The sequence below is a fragment of the Chaetura pelagica genome, unplaced genomic scaffold (assembly GCF_000747805.2).
Source record: "Chaetura pelagica isolate M959 unplaced genomic scaffold, ChaPel_1.0 scaffold164, whole genome shotgun sequence".
NCBI lineage: Eukaryota > Metazoa > Chordata > Aves > Apodiformes > Apodidae > Chaetura > Chaetura pelagica.
Genome location: NW_009952971.1, coordinates 866,526 through 884,550, shown reverse-complemented (window position 1 = coordinate 884,550; position 18,025 = coordinate 866,526). Strand labels below are relative to the sequence as shown.

At 40.0% G+C, this 18,025-nt stretch overlaps 1 protein-coding gene across 1 annotated transcript in view; it reads left to right on the top strand.

The window, feature by feature from the left end:
* The window catches only part of NELL1 (NEL-like 1 (chicken)), a 281,278-nt gene extending 279,200 nt beyond the window's left edge, over positions 1 to 2,078 (top strand). Inside the window, exons 17-18 of the mRNA XM_009995858.1 lie at positions 52 to 276; positions 1,525 to 2,078. Coding sequence (XP_009994160.1) covers positions 52 to 276; positions 1,525 to 1,575 — 276 coding nt within the window. The 3' untranslated portion in view covers positions 1,576 to 2,078. The remainder of the gene's footprint in view (positions 1 to 51; positions 277 to 1,524) is intronic.
* The last annotated feature ends 15,947 nt before the right edge of the window (positions 2,079 to 18,025 follow it).

Genomic DNA, 18,025 nt, shown 5'->3' with positions numbered 1-18,025 from the left:
ATTTTCTTGGTAGGGCAACAGATTCAATGAGCTTTGCTTCAATTTTTACAGGAAGGAGAGGTGGATTGTTGGCCTCTTATGTGCCCGAATCTGAACTGCGAGTACACAGCCATCTCAGAAGGAGAGTGCTGTCCCCACTGTGTCAGTGACCCCTGTCTGGCTGACAACATCACCTACGACATCAGGAAAACCTGTCTAGATGGTTATGGAATCACAAGACTTAGTGGCGCTGTATGGGCAATGGTGGGATCTCCTTGTACAACCTGCAAATGTAAGGTATGATGGGCAAGGTAGAATGGTAATGCAGGTGTATGTTGTATGTGTATGTCGGGGTCACTTTCTGCCCTGGAAGCTCACATTTAGATCTCAGGGAAGTAAATGAGACCTGAGGGGAGAAGCCTACAAAAATCCCACACCTATTGTGGCCTAAAAGGTGGAAACAAAACTATTCTGTGTTTGTTAAAAACGAGCACAGATATGTAATGTCCTAAGGCAACTTGCAGACATTCTGTTGGAGAGCCCTTCAGGCATTCTCAGTATGAACAGATTAATAATTGCCTAATGTTCATGAAAATGTATTTTACAGAGCTAGTAAGCAGAGGCAAAAATACTAATAAAAGTTTCACCACCAACTATAGAAGTAGAAACACATTGGAGGTCAGAGATTAAGGCACCCCCAGAACAGAAGGGGGAAGGGAATGTCAGAGTTTCTGTTCCCTGATCCCATCAAGACATATTTGATGCAATGGCCCTGATGCAGAAGTGCAGTCTTGTCTCCCCTGCTCCATGCTGGGATGACCCCACTGTGCTAATATCAGAACTATGAACATACTGGGTTCTATGAAATGTTCTTCTATTTACTGTGGGAAACCAAACTGTTGCTCCAGGACTTTATGTTTTCGAAGTTAGATTTTGTGCTGTTTTTCAGAGTTTTTCTTATTGGTTTGCTTTGGATTAAAAAAAAATAATAAAAAATTGCTCGTTTGGGTTTTTAGTGTTTGCTCTAGTTTTTAATACATAACCTTTTATTTATAAATGACTGGGTGTTACAGACAGATATTTAACAATGGACTAATCTCCAAAGCCATATTTATTTTTTTCCTCATACATATCTGCCGTGAATCAAGAATCTGATCTATCTGCTGATTTCAGACAAACAGAGAGCTTCTCTCATGTCTCGGATCAAAACTTTCTCCGTTAGCTTTTCTTATATTGGAGAAAACAAATCCCATCATCTCTGTTGCCATTGCTGTCCTGTATTTTATTAAGGGGACCACTGAGTCTTTGACATCCAGGGCTCTAGTTCAGGTGCTGTTCAGGCCATTTCAATGCTAGGATCAGTGTCAGCCTCCTCAAAAAGCCACCACAGCTGAGACCAGGGGGTACACCTTGGGATGATGGCTCCAGCAGATTTTTTGTATGTGGTAAATGTGTCAGAGATGCATCTCTGCATGTCACCAGCCCCTTTGCTCTTCATGACTTGTTCTGTGGAGGTGACTGACCCTTGCTTGTTTGTCTGTGCAGAATGGGAACGTCTGCTGCTCGGTGGAGTTAGAGTGTCTCAACAATAACTGACCTAGTCAGACTGGACTGTGCCGAGGGAGGAAAACTGATGAAGTTAACACCTGAAATGAAGTCGTATGCGTTGGCGTTTTATACAACGGACAATTACCAAAGTCTCCGCATGAGGAAGATGTTTGGGAGTTGCCTTTGGGACCTCTCACTATGCTCATCCTTGCTAGCCGTGTCTGGGTGACCCGCAGTACAGCGCATAGCACTCAATGGTTGTTCAAAGTTTTCAGTGTTGTAAATGACACACTTTTCCTGTCAAGACATTTGCAAATCCGTTTAAATTATTTCACGGGTAAACTAATGCTGTATTTTTGGTTTGATTTGTGTATTGACAACATGATAGAATTCAGCTCTTTTTACTTTGGATCTAGATTTTACAAATAAGACAGCCTGGTGTGATTTTGTCCCATGATGTCACATACTTAGTTCCAAGGTCCCTGTCAGATGTATTTATGAAAATATGTATGTATGTACAGTCAGATTGCATAGTACTTATATCTCACAGCTGTCCAACATTTTAAAACATTCAAAGGTATATTTGATTGGACAGAATGGAAGCAATCAAAATAAACCTGTCTTAAAAATTTATACAGTTTAATGCCATGAAGTTAATGAAATGGCAAAAAGAAAAGCACTTTCTTCTCCAAACACAGGAGCAAGCAAGACTCCTCTAGTGAGAAATGGAACTAAACCAACATTCCACCACTTCAACACACATTCAGGAAGGAATCACCGGTCGTTATCGGTATTTGGCTTTGCAAGAGGAACTGCAAACTCTGGCAAGGGTAAAATCCCTCTGGGTTGTGCAGTGATAAATCAGTTGGAGCGCCTTAAGATGATATAATTGAAATTGACTAGATTAGAATTTGCTTTCGATTATAACCTCATTTGAGTTCAGAATTTTTCCTTTTTTCCTTTCACAGTCAGAATGATGTCTGCCATTCTCAGTTACTGCCACCATAGTGACAAAGTGCAGAAGCAGCTGTACCAGCGACATGCAGGACAGGAGACCTTAACACTTGGTAACTTTCATTTACCCAGTTATCAGCTCAGAAGCAGGTTTTCTCTTTTCTTCTTTTATAACATTCACCAAAAAATTAATTTTAAATTTACCACGCACACAGTATTGTTTAGTACCTAAGCTTAGACAGAAATACAAATTAAAACTCAGCCCCACATTGAGGTTAGATTTTAGATTCTCTTCATCTAATGTCTATTTTTTTCATGAGACTAGAAAGTCTGTGACATTAGAATGAGAATATTATTTCTAAAATTATGGCATCTGCTGCTTAAATGTCACCTTTTTAATGTGCTGTTGTGTTTTGTTCTGCTCATTTGTGTAGTGTTTTTTGCCTTTTGTTTATTTAATTAAACACAGTGAGTATATGGAAAAGAGTGCAGAAATAAGTATAGTGGCTACAGTTTGGGAAGTCTACATTTGTGAGTTTTTCATAGTTTCATGCAGAAAATGTGGAACTGATTAATAAGAATGAAGTGTGACTATACAGTGAAAAAGTCGTCTTTTCAATGAAGTACTGTTATGTTTCTTCTAAGGGGAAAGTGGCAACATGATATAAAAATGAATTGCAATCATTCAGATAAATTTATTCCCATTTTTTAAGCAGGATTTGTTTTATCTAACAGGTCTGTGTGGTAAAGTTAACTTTATTTTCTTAAAATGCCCCATCATTTTCAGCTACTAATGTATTGACTATATTTGCATTGCCCTAATGATTGTATAATAAGGGAAACAGTTGTGTTTTATATGATACTCAAAGAATGTTTGTAAATCATAATGTCAGCTCATTTTGTATATCACATTGTAAAACCCAATGGTACTTCAGTTGGATGAGAAATCCAGTGGGCCGAGATATAAAGGGGAATGATTTAAAACTTGTGGGCATCTAAATAAACTCCTATGTACAGATTGCTTTCCCTTAGTTTTATTGGCAGTTTTAAAACACTAATCACTATCTTTAGTTCTAGACTTGAACTCACAATGTTGCTAAATGGAGAAAGAGTATTTGCCCAGAGATGTAGCATCAGAGTTGTAAGAAACACTTTGTTTATACTTACTGGGACAAAATGATGTATTCTAGCCTGTCACACACACACATTTCTGAAGCTCTGTGAATGAGATTAAAGACATTGCAGAGCCTGAATGCAATTCTTTTCCCATTTACCTTATAGTAGTGAAGCCCTCTCTCAGCATGCTTTCTGGAAGCTCCAGGCCTTGTTAGGATCGTATTCAACCAGAGCAAAGTAGTTCACATTTTTCCACTGCACAGACCAATTTTCTTCCAGCACTGAAATGCAGATTTATTCGGTAAAACCCTTTCAGAGCATTTTATGCAGCATTATGTGTCATTATCTCCAGAGTGATACAGCTTGAATTGTTTACACAAAGTCAAAATATTGACACAGACCTGTTTGTTTATGTTGCATTTTAAGCAGTTACCCTGACTGTGATGAACTTTTCTTTATGAAGCAATTTGATCACTAGTCACATCACATTTACCTTCAGAGTACTCGGAAACTCCAGCTCAAAGAGCACGTTGAGGAAGAAAATTTAATTCCCTATGTTTCTCTGTGGCCAAGGTAAGAGCTTTCAAAACCTCTTTCTTGATGAAATTCCCTATAAACCTACGGGCACTACAGTGAAAATGTTGAGGGGAAAAAAAATAATCAAGTTCATTATAATAACTTCTGAGAAATCTCCTCTTTGTGAGATGGACCTTCTCTCAGCAAGGAACATAAGAATAATAGTCTTAATGTGAGGAGGAATCCCAGTATACCTTCTGTGAAAAGAAATTTGCTGCTAGTTGAGGACCTTGGTTGGAACACTCACTGTAAGCAGTTGGAATTTTGTAGGAGTTTCTACTTATTTATCCTGCAAAGGAATATTTTCTCTGCATGTAACACTTCTGATGACAGCAAATAAATGAGTGAGAAAGAGAAAATGAAAATTCCAGCACAAGCAAAGTGTATTTGCCTCCTCCCTTTGGCAAAAAGCTCAGTCTGGGGACTAAACCAAAAGATTTTATCGTTGAGGGAAGCGGCTCTTCAGTTTTACTCCCTGTGTCTTTGCCAACTCACCTACTGAGATAAAGCACGTGCAAGTGTTCATTTATAGTGGTTCCTAGAGTCATGAGCAACACTGAGCCATGCTACTCGCTATTGAAGGCTGAAGAAAATCCATACTATTCCCCACAAATGCTGAATAATATCTACCTAAATCACAGGAATGTGTGGAATATTTATTAATGTCTCTATGTTGCCTCAGAGACCTCAATAATAAGAACTGTCTTCCAGTAATGAATCTTCTCCCAAGAGCTGTCAGTGAGTTTTCAGGTATAACTGTGTACAACATTTAATTAATAACATCTTTTCGATCAGATTGCAGTGAGAAACAAAACATCATGTCTTGTTTGTTGGGTTTTTTTTTAATTTGTGGCAGACAATAATGGTTTACAAAACAAAAGGTAAAGTGTCAGGAGTGATTACACAAATGGTGGAGTAGATTGCAATAGAATTAAATCATAACTCCTATGAGCAATATGGGAATGTCTTACATCTACTGCTACTTACATAATGATCATTAATGAGGGGATTTTAAAAGGGCCCCATGATACAGTTCCATGTAAAATTTTAAGTGTCTGTTGTGATAAGATGTAATTGTTTGAGGAACATATTCTGCCAGCAGAAATATGTACCTGCCAACAAGCTAATGTTCCTCTGAAGGTAGATCTTTGGTGCTCATTGAAATTTAAAACTGGTGTAAGGAAGATTCATGGTGATATAAATTTATATATATACATGTATATACATATATATAAAAGAATTCCAACCTGGGGTGCCTGATTTCTTCATACTCTGTTCTCTCTTGCTGGTAGGAATCAGCAATAAGTCTGTTTCTTCTCACCATCAACCTCAGAGAGGTGTTGCTGAAGTGCTGGTATTGCTTCTAATCTGCAAATATTACTTGCAGGTGGTAAAAGGATTATTTCTAGCTATGAACTGCCAGGGAACAGCGCCATCTAGGCAGATTCAGGTGTACCTGAGTGGGGTGTATATCAGTAGGCTGAAAACAATCACCAGGAGATTCACAGCCCATAGGAATGTGATATGGGCTTCCCCAGTCAGAAAAAAAAACAAACAAACCGAGAAGAAACAGACCCCCAAATCCTTGTACATGCATTTGAATTCTTTCTTGCTACTCTAGCTGTGCAGTGTGAGGGATGCACTCAGTTTGAGGGATGCACTGAATTCTGATGAGTTGATTTCTGGCTGGAAGACAAAATCTTTGCTTTGCCTCACACTTGGATTCTTCTTCCTAAATGTGTACATGAGATTGCTTTATTTAAGTGGTTTGCTAGGAATAGAGCAGTGTTTGGAAGTGAGCCTTAACATGTTCTCTTTGACATTGAAGTAGCTACAACAGGATCTGGAGCAATTCAGGCTTGCTTCTTGATATGTGCCTCTACCCTGATGGGGAGAAACGACCTTGGGAAAGGCAGGGAGTGACTTACCCAGCTCACTCGTGTTTGGGTGGCACTGTGGTCACAGCCAGGGTTTTTGGATCCACGCCATCATTCAAACACAAAGCAGAGACCAGGACCTTATAATGAAATTTAACCAGAGCTGAAAAATCCTGTTTTCTAATAACGCACTTGATTCATTGCTGTTTGATTAACTCTATTTTTTTGTGTGTGTGTCACAAGAATTACAAACACATTTGATTTAATCCAGTACTTCTTTATAGTCATTTTGATGGATTCCCTTTCACTTTGGTACTAAACATGCAGATTTGTTTTCCTACCTGAATACCATGCAAAATTCTCTGTCAGGTGGCTTTGCTACCACTGTGCCTCAAGACTAAGGAGGAATTTCTTCATTCAGTGTCTGTGATGCTAGAATCAGAGAATTGCCAAAGTATGCTCAGACAAGCACTAACTTAAAGGTAAAACTCTTACCTGTTAAGATAAGGGTTAAGGCAAACCTAGTATATGTTTTAAAAGTACATATGCAGCTGTAGACGTGATCTTTTAGCCTGACCACAGGTTTGGCCACTTACGTTTGTGTTAAATCATTAGCTGTTTAGTTCACTCTGACACACATTTATTCTGTAATTTGCAGGACAGAAGACAGGTTTGAGAACTAGGTAACTGCTGCATGAAGTCGTCCCAATGAACAGGTTTTCATGCAAACATAGTAGTTAGAAATTACCACAGAAACACCAGTAGCACTTTCTCAAAATCAGAAGCAAATATTCCTTGGGTGATGCACTTTTGTTATATTTTTCTTTTTTTCTACTGGTGCAGCATAGCAAGTGTTTGGAGAGCATTTGGGCTGCTGAGACAAATGGAGTTGGAACTGCTGCTGTCTTCTCTAACAACATGAGCTACCACCAGCCACGAGTGTGGTGGTGAGAGGAGGTAGGTGCTGTGGGTGTGATGTGCTGGGACCAGAGTGGGAAGTGCCACAGGGGTGTCTGTGGTGGTGGGTGAGATGGAGGGTCTGGAGGAGGCCCTCATAAAGCTGTTAGCAGCAGCATGGCAGCAGTCACGTTGTTTCTTCTGAAATGGTGAAGTAGAGCATAGAGCAATAAGCTTGATTCCTCCTCCTCTCCCCACCCTCCACCAGCATTTGGAAAAGCCTTTGGAAGGGGTCTTCTGCTGGTGTATTGGAGATGTCAGAAGTGCCAGGACTGATCTGCTTTTCTTAGTGTGTGGGACAGTTAAGAAGGAGCTTCCCATAACTGGATGGAGGAGTATCGAAGCAATTAAATGAGTAACAAAGCAAACCTTTCCTCAATGGGTGAATTAGTGATGTCAATAGCTATTACTAAATTGTCTTTTGAATTTGAATTCCACTTAAAATGAAAAGTGACTGTTGCCTTCTCTATCATTTATTCCTCTCTTTTCTTGATTATTTAGCTGATCTCTCAGGCCCTCTCATCAGTCTGACAACCTGAACAGGGACTGAGCAGATAACATGAAAACTAAGCAAAAGAAATTCACTTTCATGGCTAAAGTAAATAGAAATTTTGAACCATAACTTGTTGAGTTTTTTTCATTCAAATATATATATATATGTATTTTAGACTAGATATAATTAATGTGTACTCTGGACCTCAGCCTTAAAAAACCTGTTAAAAGAATCCAGACCAAATCTGTCACCTAACTTGCAGGTCTAGCATCCTTTGTTTTTTTTTAATGACCTCTCACTTAACTATTTATTGTCTTAGGGAACAAGGAAACTGTATTTCTGCCATTTGAAAGAATTACTGCAGACTGTCCCTGAGCAGGGTCTGTTCCATGTCCTTTCTGCCTGGAGTTCTCAGAACTGCTTCAGCTGTAGCTGAGATTGCATTTGGTAAACCGAGAAAACAGCTATATCTGAAGCCACTGATAGACCATAGAACGGAGGATAGGTCAGCCTGGAATTGATAGCAGTCTCACATCAACCTTTAACAAAGTTTCAGGCATCACCAGAAGGTATTTGGGACATGCAGGATGGTGTAAATCATGAATGTTGGCTGCAGTTCTGGATGCTTGCAAAGTTCAGAGGCATTAAGCTGAAGGTTTTCATTGTCTAAGTATTGCTCTGCGTGAAAGTTCAAAGCTATTTCTCTTCCCAAATTCAAGCATTATTCTAAGCTATATGGGATTATGGTGTGCACATAGATATTCTCTACAGTTGGGGAAAAAAAGAAATTATCCCTGGTGACCTCTGAGTAGCCATCTCATTCTGTGTCACTTGTCAGTGTTTGAGATATTACTTAGAGAACAAGCTTGCCTAGTGTGAGTAATGCTACTTCAAGTGAAACGAAATGTATGCCATCTGTTTCAGGTGAGCTGGTACACTACAATGAGAAATGACAGTCCCACATGTTCAAAAATTATACCCCAGCTGCACTAAAATTAAGAGTTAAGCTTTAGAAAAGTATGGATTTTGAAAATGTACATTTTTCGGTGACCCCATATGAGGTTTTGGCTCTGAACTTGTATCATAACTGTTGATAAGACTCCAGCCTGCCCTGGGCTACAGAGGCCACTAGAAAGGCAGATGCCCAAGTGGCCAATATTTCTGTAGTGAGGGGATAGGCCAGGCTGCTGTACGACATGTAGCTGTCCCTGGGTGGCTGCAGGGAGCCCCTGGCTTTAGGGGCAAGCTGAGCTGGTGGCCTGTGAACCCAGCTGCCCTCTGAGGAGGGCTGGGTTTGAGCAACCCCAGGAGGTGCCAAGGTCCAGTCGCTGGTCTAAAAGCTTGATGCTTCTGGTATTGACCAAGGTCAGTGTGCCAAGGCTGAACGTGTGTCTGAGCCTTCATGGAAAATAATGGACTGGAGACACCCAACTCCCTTAAGGGGAGTTCGAGACCTTTTGGGAGGCAGCTGGTGCTGGAAAGGAGTGAAACGTGAAGTTTTTGCTGACCTACTTCCCTTTCAGTGTTTTTACTCTGAATTTATGCCATAGGGTGAACACCTTTTGTGCCTAAGTGTAAGCAGAAACTAGCCCCCCCAAAAAACAAAACAACACCAAAAAAAACCCCCAACAACTGTGAGGGAAAACTCTCCCCCCCAAATATAAAATCTTTGTCACTGAGCAGCCAAATACACAAGTGTATACATTTAGCAATTTTGGTTCATAATGGGAATGCCATTGTGCAGGAGCAGTGCTAAATTCATACTGCTAGCTTTAATGCAGAAAAACTGCATTAGTTTTTAGGCTGCTGAGACAAAATTCTATTGAACTGCTGCTTTGGGTCTAGCATGCCAGCAAGGCATGATGTGGTCTAACTGTGCACCATGGCATATCATACATGTGCATGCAGAAACATTTTCAACTCAGAAAATGCATTCTATCCAAAATGTACCTTTCAACTATTGTGATCGAAGTGAAACAAATAGATCAGCAAAACACCACATTTTAAAAGTCATTATGTGTGATTGGCTTGTGTGATTATTTCATCTTAATTTCAAGCAACTAAATTATTTGTGAAAGCTTAAAAATACGGTGAGGCTTGGGAGCCTGAATGAAGACAGTTCAAAGTTGCAGGCTGGTGAAGGAGAAAGACCCTGGTTAATGGAATTTTTCTCTGTATACAGAGTGATGTTCAGTAGTCAAGGCAAAATAAATCATCATGTCAGCTCTTGCAAATGGAAAAGAGAGAACAAAAAGGAAAGTAAAGCATTACCTTGAAGTGAGCAGTAACTCCAGAATGAGATTTCTACATTTTTTATGACACAAGTACCGCCTATAGCAAAAATAACAGGTTTATTAAGGTGCACCAGGTGCAAAGAGGAGCTAACAGTTCACAAACTAGAAAGCCATTATCCAATAGGTAATGGGACATCACTGGCTTTTCTAGGTTACAAACAGTCTTTTGGTTTTCTGTATGAGAGCCAATCAAACTAATATTACTTAATGTTGGAAATACGATCTCATTGGGCAGTTTGAATTACAAGAGAAGTGTGCAAGAGAAGCACATGGGTTGAAGAGCCAGGCAATATAAACACAGGCAATGATGCTTTTAGCATAGACAAATGAATTCATGAAGCTGGTGACACTAAATGTAGAAGTGATTTATAGGAAAGAATCCTAAGCCAAGGAGACAAAAAAAGTCATCTAAAGGAGTCAACATGCTAAAAGATTATTAGATTTAATCTTTATTTGACTTTAGAGTGTGGGCAGTTGAGGTTGGAAACTGCTTAATCTTTTTGTGGTTTTGTGTTGGTTTTTTTTTAAATATTTCCTGACAACATCTGGTGACTGGGTTGTGGCAAGTGGCCCCGGACCCTGGCCACAGGGAGAAGGTCCAAGGGAAGGAGTGTAGGTCTTTGAGCTGTGGTTTACCCGTGTTGGGGAAGATGTGCTGGCAGTGAGCAAAGCCCATGGATGCTCTCTGCTCCTCAACAGCTGCACCATACACGGGAGGAGCAGGAGACTGGAGCAAGGCGTTGCTGTGTTTTAATTGAGATGCATAGGCAGAATTATTTACAGAAGAGAATGGGGCAAAACTGTTGAATTTATAAGATTACTGGAGTCTGAGGTATAGTTGCCTGGGATGAGTGCTGTGAGATTGGGGCTGGGAACGGGGAGGAAAGCAGTCTGGCATTTCCTAGCTGCCTGCTGGAGTTGTAAAGGCAAGATTTATTGGTGAAGTAAAGGGCTGTGAGTAAAATAGAGCAGGACTGGGATCCTGAGTCTCTATATTGCTCATTTCTTTCTAATGAGCAGTCAACTTGCTGAGGAAAGAAATGACTCTATTGGCAGCTTACAAGTGATTACTGAAGGCTTGAACCTTTGTAAACCTCCAAATTAAGTTCTGCTTGCTGTTCTGCCCTCCCCATCTCACATCTCCACATTCATCCCTGCTAGAACGTCTCTTGAATGTTCTTGGGGGGCCTGAAACTTTACAGTGACTGTATACTTCTTCCCAGGTTTTTCAGATGTTAGATGTTTAACAAAATGGTGCTTAAAATGATTGCTGTCCTCCCTAGATTATTGATGACAAGCAGTAGATACCTCTGAGGGCCTCTGCAAGGACTTCTGGGTACCTGACTTAAGGCACACTGGTGAGCTGAGCAGTCATCTCTGGACAAAGTGTGCAGGGAGGGAAGTGAGGTTGGCACAAGGTGCTCTCAGCTGCGTGTCTTGAGCCTTCTCTGGTCAGATGATAAATGGTAATAATAACATTTTCATGTAGGATCTAATAATGTAATATATCACCTAATCACAAACTCTTGAGTTCGAAAGGTAACCAAAATGTTTTCTGATGAGGGTGAACCTTCACAGGGAGTTACAATTTATCTCTTTCTGCAGTTTCTGCATAACCTAACCATTTCACTTATTTAGATGGTAAGGCAATTAGAAAGCTTTTGATAAAACATTGTTTTACACTTCATAAAAGGAAATTGTCTGTTAGTATGCCTCTAAAGGCTTTGCTGCAGCAGAGCATGTTTTGCAATGATAGAAGCAGATGGTTTACAAAGTTACTGTATAAGAACTGATTATTGATTTGCTATCCTCTAACATCATCCATGTCGAGTGATAATGTACTGTACTGCTTGTTACAGAGTAAATAGCCATTTTTATATTGCTTGCTTTCTTGCAAATTGGCTACTAGCAGAGAAAGTAAAATATATGACTGTCTAATATCTTGAAGCAGTAAACAAATTGCACTGGGGGAACATCAGTGAAGCACTGCAGAACACTTGCTGGTATTTATAACTTCTCTGTCAAAAAACTCCAAATCAAAAGTTCACAATTCTCCTAATACCAGACACAGGCAGAACCCAGTTGTTTTGCCATTTACTTTCAACACATACAGTTAGCAAAACACTAGATATGTTCTATTCTGTAAGAACTCAAGAGGTCACAGGATTTTCAGCAACCACTGAGCATTCAGTTTTGTTTCCCTGCCTAATTTATTTCCTTGGCTAGAAGAAAAGAAAATTCTAGAAGGTTAAAAATGCAGCTAGAAGCAGGATTGATATTATAATTCAAGGTGACTGTGTAGCATGTTTAGATAAACATGCAGTAAATATTTTGCCTCTTGTATTCTGATAGCTTTTAATAGCTGCTGCGTTCAGGCTGGGGGAAGGGAAAACATGATGTCTTGACAAGGTTGTTTTCACTCAAGCTCTTAGAAAACAGGCTCCTTGGAAGTCAGTGATGTACACCTACCATGAGTTATGCACCCAAACTACAGTGGACATGGGAATGCTAATAGGTTTTTCACTATCAATTTAATTCAGGTTTTGATCATTACCTCTTTTGCAGGTTAGACTCTCAGACTTGCTACGTGCTGATCCAGCCTGTGAGTTGACTTGTTGCATGGTGTTGTCCCAGTGCACTTTCCTGGGGGCTGTGGTACAGTCTGGGGAGCAGCAAGGTCTGTTAGGTGGTTTGATAACTGGAGAACTGGGTCCATCAGAATGTCTGCCCAGCTTTCCTCTCTGCCCCAGCCTGCAAAGCCCCTACAAGGCTGCCCCAGATGTGGGCTCCAGGTCCCAGAGGTAAATGGCTTATTCTGTCTGGCACAGGCATTTGAAAAGGTTAATGTAGCACTGAGTAAATAGTGGGGAGAAGAGAAAAAACTTGTTTTTCCAAAAGAAGATCTGTCTTTTCATTATATTAGTCTACAAGGAGGGCCAGGGTCTTTTGATCTAGCAGTATGATTTCTTCTCTGGTTCTTAAGTGCAGTGTTTCTATTTACAGCTGGCTCAGGAAGGCACAGTAACCTGTCCTCTGCTCATGTACCAAAGGGAACACGTACAAGTTATTAGGGCATAATATGCTCACTGATTAGGTAATAACATGGCAAGGCAAAGAAAAGATTTTATGACAAATTTAAATAGTAGCGGATTAAAGTTCAGGAGAACTGAGGATTAACAAAAGGGACTTTGGCTGGTCAGGGTAGATAGCAGCCATTAAACCTTCCTCTGGGAGATTTGCTGAGCCCTGAATAATAGGAGTGTGTTTGCGTGTGTCTGAATTGCCATACCTTGTTTTTCTTAACCAAATGCAGGCTCCAGTAATTCCCAGCATTGGCTTCCTTCATTCTGTTTATGGGTTTATAAGTGCAAAATAGAACTTAATTGACTGCTTATGCTATATTTAAAATAGTGACATACCTAAATCCAATTATGCAGGGAAGATGATGAATGGCACCTCATCAGGAAGGTGCATTGCCATCAGCAATGTCCATCCTCTTTTCCTGTCTTTGCATTTCCTACAGTGACTGCAGTATAGGCAGGAGAAGGGAAAATTATTCCACAGTTAACACTGTAAAAAAAATGTTTCATGCATAAACCCATTTTTCCCTATGGTTGTAAATTTGGAGTGTTCAACTTTATAGAAGATCTGGTTGTGCTAATTAGAATGCTGCAGCAAAACCTTTCCTACTACTGGTATCACACTGATAAATCCCAATGCAATTAAAAAAAAATAAATAAAAAAAAAAGCAAAAAAAAAAGAAAAAGGGATTGATTCATTTCTTAAGAGCATCTTTTTTAAGACATGCAATTTTTTGAAAGTGCACTGGGATTTCTCTTGAAGCACATCTTGACTTTTCATAAATATATCTAAAGTGCTTTAAAATATATCATAGCTAATTTTGCTTTCCTACAAATCCATCACCTCTTACTACCTTTTAACTAATTCACCTTTTTCCAGAGCAGAAAGGAAATGGTTCAAAACTCTCAATGGGATGTTTTTCTTCCAATTTTTCTGGCTGTCAATATTTAGGGGGAAAAAATCACCTTGAAAAAAGCCTCCTTTAAGGTTTATCTGTCAGGAAAGAAGAACAGAAATGTGTTTCTTTATGACACCCAGACTAACTGGAGTATAATACACCTAAAGATACCAGGTAAAATGGCAATATTGGAGCAGCTTACAGTGCACCATGACAACTTAGGAATGCAAATTCATATGGCTGGCTGATTCCTGTGATGGAGAGGTCTAGGTCTGAAAAACAGCTCTGACAAACTCCGGGAGCTAACCTGGGGTTTGTTTGCATATCAGCCTCTCACATTTCTGTTCTTGCCTGGGGGCTCCTCGGTGCTGTTTACAGAGGAAGAGAAATAACTGCAAATCCAACTCAGATGCTTGAACCTCTCGTGGCATTCAGTTAAAGCTTGGCCAGTATGATATGATTTGTAAAAATCATCCCATCACTTAATCTTCTTCAGTACCTTGGGTTATTAGGTAGGGATTGCAAACACGATGGGAAATCAGATCATTTGTCTGTTATGGACTGAATGGCAGAATCTGCAAGTGGCTTAAGAGCTCTTGAAGTTTTGGGTTGTATTTTTTTAACCTGTGGTAAATTTTGAATTACCAAAACAAGTATCGTAAAAAAAATAAGTTGACTTGTAGCTGAGTAATCCTGTCCCTTCCACCTTGAGAAAAATCCCCGGTAAATCACAGCACAGGCAAACTGCTGCCTGTTGACACAGCACCAGGCTGGATGCCCAGGGTTGTGCTGAGCTTTAAGAAATAATCTGAGTAAGTTTCTTTTCCTGAATGCTCACCTGAGACATATCTCTGAGGCACTTAGGTGAGATTTCCCATTTTTTCCCCCTGAAAGCTTTGTAATCTGTTGTTTCATTCAAAAGAGAAGGGAAAAAAACCCACACCCTTTATTTCATGGAAAGGAATGAGGCAATGATTCAAGAGCTGTCACTCTGGGCTTGCCATCTTTGCTCTTGCTGCCTGGGCAGGGTTTGAGCTGTTGCAAGCAGCATTTGCAGCTGGATTTGAGCTATGCTAGACAGCCCATAGGTATTGCAGGAATGAGCTGCTTCTGCATAGTGCCTTCCCAGATGCAGTCTCTGAGAGGGAGCTTGCCTGTGAGAGGGGAAAGAAAAATGTCAGCAAGATTGCTCCGAGGAAGCTGGATTTGCACCTTAATTTGTACAAACCAGTTTGGGAGGAGCTCTGCCTGCAGCCATGAAGCTTCTGATCCACAGTGAGAAAAGCTGCTTTATCAGGTATTGAGCCCCACTGTGTCTGGCAGTGTTCCCGTGTCATCTCACTGATCAGATAGTGCTTTCCACATACGAAGCAGGCAGCAGCTTTCATGGAAGATGTTTTATGACAGGGAGCTTTAAAAGTTACTCCATTGTCCTGTAGTTATACAGTTACGATGTTCTGTAGCATTCAGCATGCTACAGTTGGGGTGACAGTAATGCCCCTTTTCTTCCATTTATTGATGTGTCAGGAACTGAGATTGCTGGGCCTCAGACAGGCTTCTGAAATACCTCTGGATTAGGAAAGTTTTTTGATATACAAGGAACTTGTAAGTCAGAGTACAGTGTGGAATGCCTGGACTAATTACCTGGAAATGGCAGCCTGAGGCCAACTAAAGCCTGAGCTGATTAGTGTTCAGTGTCACTGCTGGCAAATGAGGAAGAACAGAAACTAGCAGAGCAATAGGAAGATAAAAGGATTGTACTTACTGCCTGTCCTTCCAATTCTCCTCCCTAGTAACCCCCTCTGCTGCACTGGCAGCCTGGTCAGGAGATTGCCCAGCAATGAGAAGTGGGGCTCAAGTATTGGTGTGTGGGTCAGGAGCCTGCAGGGGTGGCCATCATGTCAGAGCAGCACATCCATGGGGGTCCCATGCCCGTCCCCTCTCTCAGGAGGTAAGGAGACTACGTGGGATGGAGGGACACCTCCCAGGCTGTCCCTAGTTAGTAATGGACCAGCAAGGTCCCAGCATGCTTGGTTAAAGAGAGTGTAGGAATTTGAAGAAGCAAAGTGCTGTTTGGGGCCAGCAGTTTTTTTTAATTAGGGTAGACCCAGAGAAGCAGAAAGGGCTTCCCCAGGTGCTGCTGTGTCCCCAGTCTGTCTGGAGAAGGGTTTCTTGAGGCACACAAATGCTTTTTGTCCTAAATGTGAAGCCAAAAAAATGCAGTGTCTTTTTTTCAACTACAAAACAATTTTTCACCTTTCTTATTTTTATTTTTTTTTTAATCTAATAACTGCAGCTTTGACTTGCTGTAGCAAACAGAGGCCCCTGCTTTGTGCAGAATGATTATTTATTTATTTTAAAAACCAAATGAAGGCTGCCTGTGATTTGGATCTAATTTCACATTTATTTTTCATAGTTTGTTTGCTTAGTAGCTCTGCAGTAAGACAGTGATTAGTTAAATCAGTTATACATAAATTCAAAGAGTTGTTCTTCATTTTACATGTTCAGACTTAATTGGATTTAAATCAGATTAAAAAGCGACTTCTGAGGGAAAAATACCCCGAAGCACGGAAAGATGGTTCTTTTTTTAAAATTATCACATAAATGGCAGTAGAGATATCTATCTTTATAACATTTATTCCCTGTTACAGCTTACATTTCTATTTAACTTTTAAAGAAAATGCTTATATATTTAAATGTTAAGAAGGCAGAGTAGGAGGAGCTACTAACTTAACTTCCTCAGAATAACTGCTTTTCTAATCCAGAGTATTTTCTTCAGGTTGTAATGAAATTTTAACCTTAACCATTATGAAAGGAGGTCTTTCCATGAGCTTATAAAATATATTCATTACTGTGAAAAATACATAATGTAAGCTGTAATAAAACCATGGAAGAGACTCCCAGTGTCTTTCCCAGGAGATGCCCTGGGAAATCCAGATAGTTTCTCCCTTGGGGTTTACGGGGCCATCAGAGAGTTATTTACAAACTTGGACTACATATATAAATAAGAATTGCTGAACAATGAAAAGCAGGGTTGGAAGAGTTTGGAGGAAGATGGAGTAGTTTTCAGTGCTATGGTGGTAGTTTGGGATCTCCAGGGCAACTCAAACCTGAGTGTGAAGCCCAGATTTTGCTGTGGGGACGATACCATTTTGCTGTCTGGCCATTTGCCTAGTTTACTAAATGTGAGCATTTTCAGACAGGCATTTGGACAAACAGGCCAGCTGCAGGATCAGCTGGCTGTGGCTTTCCAAGCTCCTCATGATGCAGAAGATTGAGGACTTTATGCAAAATCAGGTACTTAACCATATGGGAGGCAGGATGAATGTATAGATTTTGAAGGACAGAGCGGAGATTTGTATTTCAATAATTCCCCATCTGGAATGATACAAGGATGGGGAATTCAAGCCATCTTCCCCAAAAGGGTGTGTTCTCCAAGGGGTTGGCAGAGACTACTAGTACAAAGGTAAGAAAAGGCAGAAGAAATAACAACCACTGACTCCAAATGCCTATGCTCATCTTTCCCATAAATTATTTAGGCAAGAAAGATTTACATGAAAATTAATAATTAAATTTTGAATTGCTTCTGTACATCAATAATGAAATAGCTGTGCCAAATACAAACAGATAAAGAGAAAGGGGTAAGAAATCATCCTTAATACACAAAAGGAGAAGTAATATTTGAATGAAACTCTAAAGCTCAGTAAGGCTTTACGATGGGGGGTTACTGTCAGTGACCTAGAACAGAGAGCTTTAGATGCCAAACATGAAACGTCTTGTTTAATCTATCATATTTGACATTGGCATGTTAAAATTTGTGGGTTGGATTCTGCTATATTCCATAAACCAGTAATTTTTGGTACCAACATACTTTTTATACAGCCAGGGGGTCGTCCTTCAATTATGTGCATCCACAAGTGTCAAGGTAGACACTAAATGTCAATATTTTAACTTTTTGACTTGTTTAAACCAATTTTATCAAGTATATTTCTTGACAAAAGAGACTGAGTCTGAGACTAAGCCTAGAAAAAAAACAATTTCATTGGTAAATTTCCAATTATTGTCGATTGGTGTGGTTGTATCATTAACCTAAATTCTGGGGAAGGGACTGCTATGCTTCTTGATGTCCCAGCTGAAACACAGTAACCTAAAATTTCAGCTTCTTTCTCTCCTGCCTCCCAAGTGAATTTCTAATGCTTCTGTCCAGAAAAAAACAACAACAACAACAAAAACAACATATGGAAAGCATGGA